The sequence below is a fragment of the Centruroides sculpturatus genome, unplaced genomic scaffold (genome assembly GCF_000671375.1).
Source record: "Centruroides sculpturatus isolate CEXI.00-Female unplaced genomic scaffold, Cexi_2.0 scaffold1891, whole genome shotgun sequence".
Classification (NCBI taxonomy): domain Eukaryota; kingdom Metazoa; phylum Arthropoda; class Arachnida; order Scorpiones; family Buthidae; genus Centruroides; species Centruroides sculpturatus.
This window is the reverse complement of record NW_019386194.1, coordinates 51,934-66,835: the sequence shown is the minus strand read 5'-3', so window position 1 is coordinate 66,835 and position 14,902 is coordinate 51,934. Positions and strand designations below refer to the sequence as shown.

The following is a 14,902-nucleotide window of genomic DNA, read 5'->3' as shown; positions in this document are numbered from 1 at the left end:
GATCATTTCAGATTATATTCAAGTCAATTCTAAATGTTTAGATTTGTGCTAATAGGAAAACGTGAAGCGTATCCATTTTTTCATTTTTCATAATTCGTGACACTTAGCTTGACATTTAGTAACAAGATAAAAATTACCAGATTGATACGAGTACTTTTAACGACGATTTAACAACGATTTATATAAGAGAAATTGAGAAGAAATATGTAGAATAATATCATTTTAATCTTCGTCTGTATCTTAGAAAAACATCTTCATAAACTTATCATCATCGTTTTTGAAAAATGTGGTTTTGATTCTTAATTTCTTGTCTTCAAAATTTCATATTGTTAGTAATCTATAATCATACTAACAACTAAACTACTAAAATATTATACAAAATTTATACTGTTTATTTACATTATAAAAACTCATAAATACCAAATAATGGCCTATTAGCGTTTACAAGGAGAAATAAATAAATAAACAATATAAATATAAATGAAATGACTAAATACTAGTTTCAAGACATTAAATTTTCAAAGAAATTTTGTTAAGAGAAGAGTTAATTATTATAATTTATATAAACTTTACAATAGATTCGTGTAAAAAATATAGCCCGTATACAGAATCTTATAATTCTCATCATTTAAAAATAATTTTATTGTTATTAGAATTTTAATTTTTTTAAGTCATATACAAAAATATTTCTTTGAAAACTATTCATATATTATTTATTTTTATTTAGACAGTTTACATGATCTAAATTACATAAAATTGATCAATTAAAAAATTCCATAATTAAAATACTTCAAATAATTTTATCAGTCGTATATTTAGGCTATTCAATAAAATGGTAATACATGTGTATTCTATGAAAGAATAAACTCAAATAGAGATTTTAGTGTACTCTACATATATATAGACCCTATATATACAAAACAGTCCAAAAGTCAGTTAACTTAGATATATAGACTATATTTTTAAGCAATAAATTATAATAACATGCATCTATTTCAAACTAATTTTAAGCTACTACTATAACGTATATACTCGCACAAACATATAATACCTGCAATTCTTTTGTTTGCTTATTTCAAAAGAGTCTTCTTTGAAAACATTACTTGATACATTTAAAATAACCAATTTGGTCATAATACTTGTAAGTTAACATCAATTAGAAATTTATTACAATATTTTGTGTATATAAAGATTAATTAGGATTTCGATAGTTATATATTGCAGGTGTTATACTTTTATTTATATATTAACCCTTCATAAATTATTTATATGTGAAGCCAAAGTAATTAAGAAAACGCTTAGTTTTATATAAAGGTAACACAAGTTTACTATTATTTTCATTAGTTTTAAATTTTTTAAATATTTAATAAATATTTCTTGTAACATATTCGATATACAATATTTCGGAATATTGAATATTTTGATTTAAAACATTTCTATATATATCAATAATAGAATTGTTTATATTATCATTATAATATATATGATATAATATCGTTATAATATAGATGATACTAACAAAACTTAAGTACACTGTACTAATCCCTAAGCTTATTAAAATTTTAATATTTAGTAAAAATGATTTGCTTCAGTAATAATCCTAAAATGTTTAAATTCAAGTACTTAGAATGTTTGTTTTAGATAAATTAGTACAGAACATGTAGACGACGAAAAGTGTTGAATGGAACTACGATAAGGTCGTTATTACGTAAGCATCTTTTGACTGGTTAAAAATCAAATAAAAAATATATTTTTATTACTCAATCCATACAAAAAACGAACAGAAATATAATTTTGAGTTTTAAATATTAAATTTGAAACTAAATGCTACTTAGATTAGCTTTCATTTATAAGTACTAAAGAGTTTCATTTCTGAGCCAGTGTTTCAATTGAGAGATAGGTTGAATTCCCAGTACTTTCTGCAGCCTAGGAATTATCGATCTGTCTACGTCACTTCCATACTACCCTGTGATGTGAATCGATTGCTATAACAGTCGCTGCATCGCCGTTGTCTAGAATTGTCGTTCCCATCCTCGCCATGTCTCGAGTGACCCTCCTTTCAATCCTCATCTCAATCCTCACTCTGATCTCAGGTATGTTTTTAATGTAGTCCTTATAAATCGCTAACTTCCTAATAATTAGATGCGCCTCTCTTAATACATGTAATTTACTTTCTACTGCATTTATAAATTCGTTTTTATTTTTTGCAGCCATAAATAATAAATAAAACTCAATTAAGTGTTAAATTCTTTAGCAATTATTACAATTACTAGAGATATAATGATATTTATAGATATAAAACAACATAATTAATCAGTAAATGAATTCATTTAATATCGATTAACTGAAAGATAATTATTATTTTCAGCCAATTTGTTCTAATGATTCAAAACAATAATTGCCCTTAAGTTAGTTCATTACATAATTTATGAAAAATTATAAATATATATATCGATTTATGTGAATTAACAAAATATTTAATCTTTTTAAATTTTTATTACGTGAAAAAATATATATACAGTATTTTCCTTCTAAGAATTTAATCCTCTTCGATAATCCTATCGTTAGGAAGAGGAAAAAAGAATATCAACGGTTCGGTTTCTCCAGTAATGAAAAGTGTGCAGCAGAGAAACATGATTATCAGGGGCATTCACTTGTTGGATCAATGCATTCAGTAATGATGATGTTAAAGTTGAAGCAATATTATGTTACCAGGTTAATCTGTTAATGCATAAAAATTGCAGTTTGTTTTAAATTGTTACTGAAGTTTTTATTTTAATTATTAATATAATAAAATAAGAAATACAATCTGATAAATAAAAAAATATAACTCAACCATACGTTTTCATTTTTAATGCATAATATAAAATTAATTTTAAATTATTTTATTATTTATAATACAGAATAAATACAATAAAATGATTATTAAATTGATGAAAAAATATTTTAAAGTTTAATGTCTAAATTAGTGATTAAACTAAAACTGATGTGTTTCGTGTCAGTAAGTTTTTGCAAAGTTTTATTATTTCTGTGAGTAAAATTAATAAAATATAATCCAAAATTAAAATACAAATTTTATGTGACAAAGAATAATCATAGAAGTTGACAGTGGAATGTTGAATAAAACGAGCTCTTTCCAATCGATTAAATGCTTTTGTGGTGTAAGTGGAAAGTAGAAACCATGACAACCATTTGTGTTCGTGTCTCAAGTTTATTGAATTTATTTCTATAGGTATATATTTCATACATTAAAACAAAATATTCATTGCTATCTCTTTGCTGTAGCAGTCGTATAATATTACCATTTGGTTTTTTTATATTTGATTTTTATCCATTGTCAAACAGTAATTATTTTTCAAAATATTGCAAGAAATTGAATGGATTCGAAAAATTTTACTTCACATTAATGTATCTTGCCAACTACGTCACACAAAGAATTTATTGGCTTCCATCCAGTAGCATCAATCATCTACAATGTCGTAATGATATTTTAATATTTATTACGTGATATTTTTTATTTTCTAACGATCGTAATATATAGCGTATCGTTAATAAGTATCCATTAATTAATATGAATTTCTTTAATTTTTTTCGTAATTTTGTGCGCTAGACTATATTTTGTACGCTACTCCACCCAATATGACGTCATGCTCGCGCTACACGTGAGTCCAAGGTCGGATGTAAACACCTGTGACAGTCACCTAGCAACCCACACTAAAATATTTGTCCTGACCTCCCTTTGTTTCTTAGTGCTAAAAGTTTTAGTTCCCCTCTGTGAATTGTTTGTATAAGAGAATGCGTAAACAGACTCGTCTGGATCGTCGTATTTATAAATTGAGTTCTATCGAAATTTTTCACAGGAAGTCACTTATTGATATGAAGTTTTAAATGGAGAAAGTTGTGAAATAAAGAGAATTTCTTCTCGATATTTCGTGCTACCGAAAATAATCGATCAAGGACGTAATCAACATCGAAAAACACTCAACGATAAGCCTCTCCCCCTTCCCTCCTCACTTAACAGAAACACGAAGTTGCCTCAGCGATCAAAATTCTATTAGGGAAACTTTAAAATAAAATCTTGTCGTTGCTCCAATTAATTGCTTTTATTCGGAAAAATAAAATATATGGCCGATATCAGAAAAGAATGCTAATAAAATAAATTAAATTTTATTAGCGTTCTTCTCTGATGTTAATTAATAACGTCACTTCCGAAGCCATTCTTGCAGTCGACGTCGTATTGGTAGAGCCAATCCCGCAGTTCGTAAATAAAATTTGGCTTTGTTAAGAAAACCTTTCTTAAAATGCGTAGGATTATCCCCATGTGTTAACATTTGGTGCAGACATATAATGGTAACATTCAATAGGCCTTCAGATTATTTTATTATAAAAGAATATCTTCTGTTAGGGTCATAATAAAGCGCACAAACGTGATTTCCTAAGCACTAACTCATTAGAAAGATAAGCAAGAGATATTATTTTTAATGTAAATATTTAATATCGGAAAGTGTTTAAATAAAATTTCTAGTTATTTTATTATTTTAGAAACATTAAAAATTATTGGAAAGATAAATGTTATCTGTTTGTTATATATATTAGTAAAGGCATATTCATAAATATTTTTGAAATTAATCAAACAAATGTTCACGTTTTTGGTGTTTTAAATGTTATAAACGTAATGTATTATTAGAAAAATACTGATAGAAGCTTGTTTTTATTAATACAAACACATTTGTATTATTAGAGAAATAAGGTGACGATTATCTCTGCGTTCGTGCCTACTTACCCTTTTAATAAACTCTCTTGATAAAATGTTACTTTCTATAATTTATATTTATGGAATTTTTATTCTTCTCGTTTCTGTAATGTGTTTTTCAATTTTTGAGATGATTAAAATTCGTGTAACGATAATTTATTTAGTTTGAACTTTTCATTCATTTAATATGTTTGTATTGACTGAAAAGGTTTACAATAATCTATATTTTTAATTTCCAAACATGTACACATTAAATAATATTAATTATATAAAGTGCCATTTACTAAATTAATTATATTAATTTAGTAAATGGAACTTTAATATATTCGCATTTTTTCGTCAAAACAAAATTGTTAAATAATAAGAATTTAATTTGAATTTTTCTATTTATTAAAGAAGTAGTTGAACTTAATTGGTAATTCATCTTTTATAGGTTCACCTGTTATCAATAATGATGTGGATCAGAATGCGAAGAATGTAAGTAATTAATTCTCGTGTTAGTAATTAATATATAATCATGCTATCGATTTAAAATTTTATACGAGTTTAGTTAGAAATTTTACAAACTATTACTTTTATTTATTGCTATAATCCTTTTTGTTAATTGACTCGTATGGAACGGATGCGTGGGAGCGAAATGAAAATTTATTGCTTTATAAAGATTTTTATTCTCTCTTAATGCATAACTCCAACGACATTTAAGAAGGTTATTTGATGGAACGAACACCTTTTTCATGAATTAAATATGATATAAATATTTTTGGAAATGGAAATCAAAAGTTTTGCAATAAAATATAATTATATCTTTTCGCATTTTCTAAAATTAATATATTAAAATTAAATAATACAAGTTTTATTATTTTATCTGTTTTATTTAATTTAATTTAATTTTGTTTAGTGATAGCACCTAATCAGATTTTTAAGTTATACATTCTGTACATTAATAGAGTGATGCCACCAGAAGGACATTAGTAAATTATGATCTTAAAGTTGAATAAATTTGTGTTAGACTAAAAGATAAATTAAATTTAAAGATTTTTACGTAATTGAATTATTTTCTACAACGCTTAAAGTGTTAAAAATTAAATATAATGCCTTTGACATGCCTAATATACTTTCTATCAAGGTCTTTCAGAGAGGCTCGGTCATTTACTTTTTTTGAGGCCCTACAGTATATTAAAAACGGAACGATATTGTATTTTTTATATAATAAAGATTTTTTCCCTTAATATACAAGAAATTTTATTAATGAATAATTTGTAAGAAATGTTTTTGATGCCTCTTGAACACTAGGCTCGAACCAATACCCAAGCTGGTCTTCTGCGAGGTTTGCCTTCTATATTTCCTGATAACGAATTATAAAGTTAATTAATCTGACAACTTACTACAAGAAGATTATTTCTGAAAACGAAATATCTTTAAAATTTTCTCGTTAAAACAATAATAATTCATTGTTTCATATCAAAAATACAACAAAACTTTATGAAATTTCTAATATTTTAATAACAACTGAATGAAAAATATGTATAGGGGAGATCGGGGCAAGATCGTCATGTTAAGCTTTACTTAAATTTTGTGTAATAAATACTGCTGTAAACTGAAAAAAAAGGCTTTGNCATACTTAACTATCAGAAAGAAGAATGAAATTTCTTTGGGCGGACAGGTAATTTATGAGCTAAGATTTCTGCTTTGGGCGTAGTTTTGTTTGTTAATAAACTTAGAAACTCATTTATTACACTAACACGAATGGAAGAAGGTAGGTTATATGAATCTATATTACACCAATAAAGTCTTTCTAGTTATGTTTATTTCCATAGAAATTGTGATGTACCGTACATATGTATGGCATAATTATAAAATGCAGATCATTTCAGATTATATTCAAGTCAATTCTAAATGTTTAGATTTGTGCTAATAGGAAAACGTGAAGCGTATCCATTTTTTCATTTTTCATAATTCGTGACACTTAGCTTGACATTTAGTAACAAGATAAAAATTACCAGATTGATACGAGTACTTTTAACGACGATTTAACAACGATTTATATAAGAGAAATTGAGAAGAAATATGTAGAATAATATCATTTTAATCTTCGTCTGTATCTTAGAAAAACATCTTCATAAACTTATCATCATCGTTTTTGAAAAATGTGGTTTTGATTCTTAATTTCTTGTCTTCAAAATTTCATATTGTTAGTAATCTATAATCATACTAACAACTAAACTACTAAAATATTATACAAAATTTATACTGTTTATTTACATTATAAAAACTCATAAATACCAAATAATGGCCTATTAGCGTTTACAAGGAGAAATAAATAAATAAACAATATAAATATAAATGAAATGACTAAATACTAGTTTCAAGACATTAAATTTTCAAAGAAATTTTGTTAAGAGAAGAGTTAATTATTATAATTTATATAAACTTTACAATAGATTCGTGTAAAAAATATAGCCCGTATACAGAATCTTATAATTCTCATCATTTAAAAATAATTTCACTTATATTTATCTCCAAAAACACTATTAATATATTACAAAAACAAAAAAGTTTATAAGATTATAGAAAATTTTTTAAAACAACTTCAGAACTATACAAGGCAAAATCTTTTTCTATAATTATCTTGATTTTATAGCACAGATATAGCAAATTTGGCAGAATTTCAAGTATTAATTAAAAAATTACATTTTATCGAATATTATAGTGTATCTGCATAAGCGCATCGACGCATTTTACGAAACTTTAATGCCTTAGATCAATTAAACTACATAAAAAATCTTATTCTTATCTTTTAAAACTAGAAACGAAACCTTCATTCTATTAATTCATTCTAAAAAGTAGTATAATTTTAATATCAAACGAAAATAAAGTGTATAACACAAGAAATAGATGTAAGATATTTGCTATATTTAAAATATTTCTAGAATATATTATTATTATTATTTCCCTCCTGTTCCAACACTTCATTGAATCAGGTTAGTCAAAGTCTTCTATGCTTTCCTGTCTTCTTTCCATCTTCTTTCTTGGGTAAATCTTCATTATTTTTTTTTCTATTCTAAGTCCTCTAGAATGTGAAGTTTTCCCCTTGGTCTTCTCATTGATTTATTATCTTCTACTATCTGTTCATAAAGTCATCTTGGTATTCCCGTTTCATATGCCAAACTATTCCAGACGTGTTTTTCTCATTCTGTCTACTAAGCAAGCCATTTTTAAGTTGTTTCATGTTATTTCATATTTTATCCTATTCCTATTATAAACCTCCAACAACAATAAGGAAGGGAGGTTGGGGAACACAAGAAGAAAATCCTATAATTTTCAATTATACAACGATATAAAATTTAAATAACAATAAATGCTTAAAAAGATTAATTTTCTTCAATTGTGTTAAATTTCTGTCTATGGTAATTATATAAAAAAATATTTAAGTTTAAAAAACACTAGGACACTAGCGCAAAGTTAAGATTGTATGTGGCGCCATCTTTTATGAGATTTTACATAAATTATTTTAAAATAATTTTTATATTAATAATTACTATAAAAAGTCAAAATATTTTTAGAATAGAGATAGAAAAAGAAAAAAAACATATAAATGCCAATAACGAATAAAATTTTCATTAAGTCCGATACCAATTGAAATATGACGCGACCCTCTATCTCCCCACTTCCTTAACCTTTCTTTAACCACCAAAATTTAATTGCATGAATGTCCCATATATAGAAATAACTATGCCAAATTGTGGAATTTTCGGTTCATACAATTGTGAGATATAATGCAAAATAGACACCAATATACGCACGCACGCACGTACACACAATTTCGTAAGGGCGTTTTTACATTTTTGGGTTCCTGGAGTGTCAAAACGTCGAGCGCTAAAATAACAGGGGTTCACAATTTGATCGATCACCATACATTCTCTATGTTGTATTCTATAGCAGCTGGGAAAGTAATATTGTCTTCGGAACGAAGAACATTTATCATTAATATCCGAGATGTGGAATATTTAACAGTTTATTTTAAACTAAAATAAATAAATAAATACTGTAAATAAAACTTACCACTCAATCTAATATTTTTTTCTTTAAAAAATAATTTTATATAGTAAAAAAAAATAAATATTATATTTTGAAACTATTATTATTTCCTTAAAACTGCTAATATAATCTGTTTTCTTCTTTATTACTTCAATAATTTGTCTGTTCATTTATAATATTCAATATTTAACTGTTCATGAATTTAAGTTTGAACTTTGAAGCTAATTAAAATTAACATTAATCAAACTGCTTAATATAAATTAAATGTTAGAAAATTGTTTAATGTTCCATTAAATATGAAAATTTTAATCTTGTTTGTTGTGGTTTATTCTAGGCAATCAACAACCCAATCTTTAATTACAAATTCTTATAATTTAATTTAAATTAATTTTTGTAACCAATTTTTTAATTATAATTTTTGTTAAGTTTGTAATATTTGTAATACACAAAAATTTCTTTTTAAGCATTTCATATGTCAAATAGAGAATGATAAAGTGTAGGCGGACAGACGATTTTTATAATAACATTTACACATTCTTTGAAGAAAAATATAATTACTTTCCTTGACTGAATATATTAACCTTTCAAATAAAATATTAATGAAATATAAAGTCTTTCGTGACAATTTATTAATACAAATTATTACACATTTACAATTAGATCAAGTATTTTAAAATGATTTTTTATAATTATGTTTACTTAATTAAGTATAAAATTGGAATTTCCTGTTAAAGTCAGAAACTTTAATTTCTTTATTTAATTATCTCTACATTCGATAATCACGAATTCTTAAATGCACCAAAAGAATCGCTGCATAACGTAATTAATTTTAGATTTAATTTATCTCATCGCAAAACAAGTTTTAATTAATAATTTTTCGTGTTTACCCAGCTGTTTTGTATAGCGAGATTTAAAACGTAATTAAACTTATACATAAACTTTAATTTTTTAAAAATATATTTGACAGTAAATATGTGGTCAATAAAAATTTATAAATGTATTATTTTTTCAGATTTATCCAACGGTCGAAATGGGAGAAAAATCAATCGAGCACAAAACTACAAGCCTTTTAACCGAAGCATTACAAATGATCCACAAGACCAGAGATTTCAAAGAGAGAAAATGGCTGGAATCTTTCGTTCAAAGGTTAGCGAAGTTGGCTTCTGAGTTGGAAGAAAATTCTAATAGTGAAGTCCAGAATGATAATAAGCCAACCGGCCAGGAGAAAGCTATAAGATTACAAAACGAAAACGAAGTTTTAGTGAGTGGGAAAGAGAAGATGCCATTAGTGAAAATTCCAAGTAGCACCGAAGTTGTTTATTCCGAATCACCGGTGGCTGCAAATTTCGTCGAGAAAGAACTGGATACATTTAATCCTCTTCAAATAAAAGTGCCAGAGACCACCCCCGAAGCTGACATGATATCACGTCGCGTCGTACCTTTGGAAACGTCATCGGCCACAGACCAACCAAATCCGACAACTCATTCGGAAACATTGAATCGTGTAGGCTTACAACGTCAGGTAACAAGATCTTTCCTATAAAATCTATAATAAATTTAACGAATATCGATAAAATTTCTATCATTTCTTTTTGTAGATATTAGAAAAGAATGAACTGTTAAAGGAAATTTTCAATAAGGTAACTTTTCTATATAATAACTTCATATGAAATGTATTAAAGAATATTTAGTTAATTTATGCGAAAAATAATTTGGGAATTATTTTGGATGGTAAAGTCTTACATAAACCAGAATTATCTATAATAAACTATATATATAACCAGAAACCAAATACATTATATATATAGCCTAAGTGTAAATTGGTAACTAATGAAAAGGAATAAACCTTTTATTTTATTAATAAATTAAATGAAGAATATGCATTTCTATTATACTTATTTCAAAATGAGCCATTTTAATATAGGCTATATCCTGGTATTAGATTTTATTTTCATTAACTTTTATTTTACTATAAAAAGTTTAATTTTATAATAATGACCTTGTAGTTTATATTTATTTTAGCAATTTTTTTTAATATTAGATACAAAAACTGAAAGAAATTGGAGGATCCCAACAAGATGTTATAAATCTATTGAAGAGAAGCGATGAGAATGGTATTTAATCGCTTCAAATCAATAATGTATGAGAGTAAAGAAATTTGATTAAGACTCCATGTTTTAACGTTTTAAATCTCGTTTTGGTAGAATCTCCCTCGACCATAAATGATCAAGAAGATATTGAATTTGAAGAAGAAGGTGCAGCAACCGGAGAATTAGAAGCGGATATGTCTGATATCAGTACGTTAGCACCTTCTTTGGGTCATGTGACAAGTAATACTTTATCCACATCGAGAAAGCCAGAGGAAGATGATTTAGTCAAGCAGTTAGAAGGAGAAAAATTTCTTCTGGTAAATCCAGACGAGCGCGGAAAGGATGAAGAGGTCCTCAGGAGGATTAATGGACTAGTGGCTCCATCTGTTGTCTGAAAAAAAATTCTAGCCAAACTACGTTAATAGTAGTGTTAATTAAAACTAGTGATTTCTAGACTGTAATTTCATCGCCCGACAATAGATGGTGCAAGCGTTTTCCGCCCATTGAGTTATAAAGAACGCGAGATGATTACATATCGCCCTTCGGGGTCATTTCTCCCCTTAAACATTTCTCTTAAATAGAAATAGCATTTAGAAATAGCGATTCTACACATTAATCCAATCAGATCTATTTAATGGCGTCGAGACAATAAAAAGATTTCATTGGTTTATTGTGATCGAATTATTCTATATCATGGACACTTTTAAAAATAACCTAGAGGGCCCTTCAAATAACAAACAACGAAGCCAAATCATCTCGCATGGATAGGTGTCATGTGATCTTATCGTAGCCAATAAATCCGAAATGATGTATGACGTCATCAATAAAGTATTGATTGTTGAGAGAAAAATATGTATTTTATTTCCTATATTTTAATTCCGCATTTATAGCAGCAATGAACTTTCTTTTAAATACTTATTCATTGTAAGAATATGTTTTATAGCTGTATTTATTAACTATGATAAAAACATTATAAATAATTTTCTTTGAAAAAAATTAATTGTTTCCTCACTAAATATGTCAGATCCCGCTCTGTACAGACTTCGGGATTCACAAACACGTAAGTTATGACAATATTCACTGCAAGTTGCCAAATGCAAAAAGTCTCTATTCACAAAGTACATCGTAAGTTACGATATTGTAAAAGATGTCGTAACTACTACGATATCTGATTAGGGTGACCACCCGTCCTACTGTGGGAGGACATGTCCTACAATTAAACCTTTTGTCCTATGTCCTACCGCCTAACGGAAATGTCCTCCTTTCACAGATAACTACTTCTGGGCCAATAGGTAGTCATTAATAATAACAATAAACTTTTTTTTCATATTTTTATATTAAATAATGGGTACAATTGCAACAAAGAGTAGTATTTAAAATAACAAGAATAGTATATCAATTTAAAATTATTTATTTATCAATTTTTAGTGTTTTGTGATTTTTTTACTACCGATTTTTATTGTTTTAAGCTGGGTTGTCAAATGTCCTACTTTGACTATGTCAATATTTGGTCACCCTATATGTGATAGCTTTCGTAAATCGGAAAAGGTGATGTCAGAATATTTGGCTCTATCGATAGACAATCGAGTTCATCGTTTAACTTTCTTGGCTGGTATGGAAAGTATGGTGATCAGTTAAAAATTACTCCCAAGATTTTAACATTTTTGTACTTAGGACATCTTGAAACATCGCGAAATGCAAAAACATTCGGAGTAATTTCTGTATGGATGTTAGTGTGTATGTTTGTGTAGAGCACGATTTTGTTTACCATGTTTGAAGTTTAATAAATTCTGTGCTTTTCGTCGAAAGTTTTAAAAATAAAATATGATTACAGATGGCGCCACTAAAATTTTAAATATTGCCGGAAAAGTTGAGCAACTCGTTTTTTGTTTTTTTCCCGATTGTCTTTGTTAAATATTTCCGATTCGAAACTTCGAAAATGTTATCAAATCACGAAACAATTAATAGAATTCCTCACCGAGGAAATAAAACTGTTTATAGAATATCGTACGAAAAATCACATTCGTTATAATTTAACGTTATCTTTCTTTTTAACCAGAAAGCTATTAGTTTGTCAATTTCTTTNATGTTATCAAATCACGAAACAATTAATAGAATTCCTCACCGAGGAAATAAAACTGTTTATAGAATATCGTACGAAAAATCACATTCGTTATAATTTAACGTTATCTTTCTTTTTAACCAGAAAGCTATTAATTTGTCAATTTCTTTTAAACTTTTTAAATATTTTTATTAATTAATGTAGCTACCAGTATGAATTTTATGCATATTTCGTTCCACGCCTGGGTAGGTTACAGTTTTTGGTAGTAGCGAGTTTTAGATACTATTATACGTATAAATAATTTACTTCAGAGCGACTACCTGTTTTAATTTTAACAAAATAAAATATCTTTCATCCTATACTGCAAGCACATGGAGCGAGAAATTTCTGAAAATACGTTACCAAGCAACGCCTTCCTATTAAAACGGAAACTCTACCAATCTCTTCCGTTTTGTCGTAAGTGTTACGACATAGTTTGTGAATACGAAATGTATAATTACAAATGTAAATCCGTCTCTGTAATCCAAAAAACACACTTTGGTAGACGTATCTCACAGCAATTTCTGGTTAGCAAATTATATTTATATTTTTTATTTTCCATTCAACTACAAATATATTTCGGGTTGGTATAATGTACTCCAACCCCTCCTCAGTGATTTTTCTCATTATGTAAATTACAAAATATTTTTTTTTTGTTTTTTGCTCAAAATACGGGGTGGGAGGGCAAACCTTAAGGATCAACCCGAAATATATTTGTAGTTCAATGGAAAATAAAAACTAATTTGCTATCCAGAAATTGCTGTGAGATACGTCTACCAAAGTGTGTTTTTTTGGATTACAGAGACGGATTTACATTTGTAATATATCATACAGCAAGCCGTTTATATATTATTCAAATGTAAAATGTTGTTAGTTTCTGGTTACTTTAGATATTGGAGAGATATTATGTCGTATCTTATGAGACATTTGTGAATTCGGGCCTTGGTGTGTATCTGGGTCAAAAATTTACGAATTTTTATAGGCTGTCTGTCCCGGTTACGTCGAGCTTCAATCACTCCCCTGTAGGTCTAATCGAATCCATGGTGTGTCTATAAACAGAAAAAGTTCAAAACTAAAATTAATTGTTTCTTCATCTGAACAGAAAACTCTTTCTCTCTCTCTCTTTTTTGTTTTTTGACTCTGTTCTGAGAGCACTAAGAGGATCTTTTCATCATAACCATCATGAGTTAAGCCGAGCCTATAATAAGTCTTTTTTATTGTTCATTCGGTGGAAGTGGATTTGCTGATTTGTTTAAAGAATAAAAATATCCTGAACAGACTACCCTCGAAAAATGCCTGGAGTTTTCCGACCGCCGGAATTCAATTCGAAGTTCTACAAAGCGGTGGGCTGATACTAATCAACTCGGCCATCCAGCCGTATGAAAACTCTTATTACAATTTTAAATAAAACTTAATTATAATTAGTTAATTTCGCTAATTAGCTATTTAGAGGTGACTTAAATTTTGAAATTATATCAAATAGATTTTATTTACAGGTTCGAATTTCTGTTTATTCATAATTATTTTTAGAATTAACCAATTTTGTTACGATTCAAATTCCATTCTGCTGTTAAAAGCATCACATTTCATAAATATAATTATTCTACAATGATTATTTAATATTTAATATATATTTTATATTTTTACATATAATATTTACAATAAACGTTTAACGTATATCAATGTCATAAGAAATCAAAAGACAAATAAGTTGAAATACTTTTAAACTTCCGTTTTACGGGTTTTGATACGGTGAATTTTGAAAATAACAAACTTAACCTAACATCTGTCGGAAGGAAATGAAACATCTTAGAATATAAGACTATGAATGTTAGTGGGCTGAAAGTTCGACGGCCGGATGGCTGAGCCGTCAAGGTGGCAGTCTACCGCTCTGTGGGACCCGGGATCTAATCCGGACAG

The 14,902-nt window shown here is 27.5% G+C and overlaps 1 protein-coding gene across 1 annotated transcript; it reads left to right on the top strand.

Moving 5' to 3' along the window:
• The first annotated feature begins 1,972 nt into the window (after window positions 1-1,972).
• LOC111614021 lies at window positions 1,973-11,795 on the top strand. The gene is made up of 6 exons (XM_023355399.1): window positions 1,973-2,093; window positions 5,187-5,230; window positions 9,804-10,313; window positions 10,390-10,431; window positions 10,833-10,905; window positions 10,996-11,795. Exons 1-6 carry the CDS (start codon window positions 2,039-2,041, stop codon window positions 11,274-11,276), a joined length of 1,005 nt encoding a protein of 334 aa, XP_023211167.1. The 5' UTR covers window positions 1,973-2,038; the 3' UTR covers window positions 11,277-11,795.
• The last annotated feature ends 3,107 nt before the right edge of the window (window positions 11,796-14,902 follow it).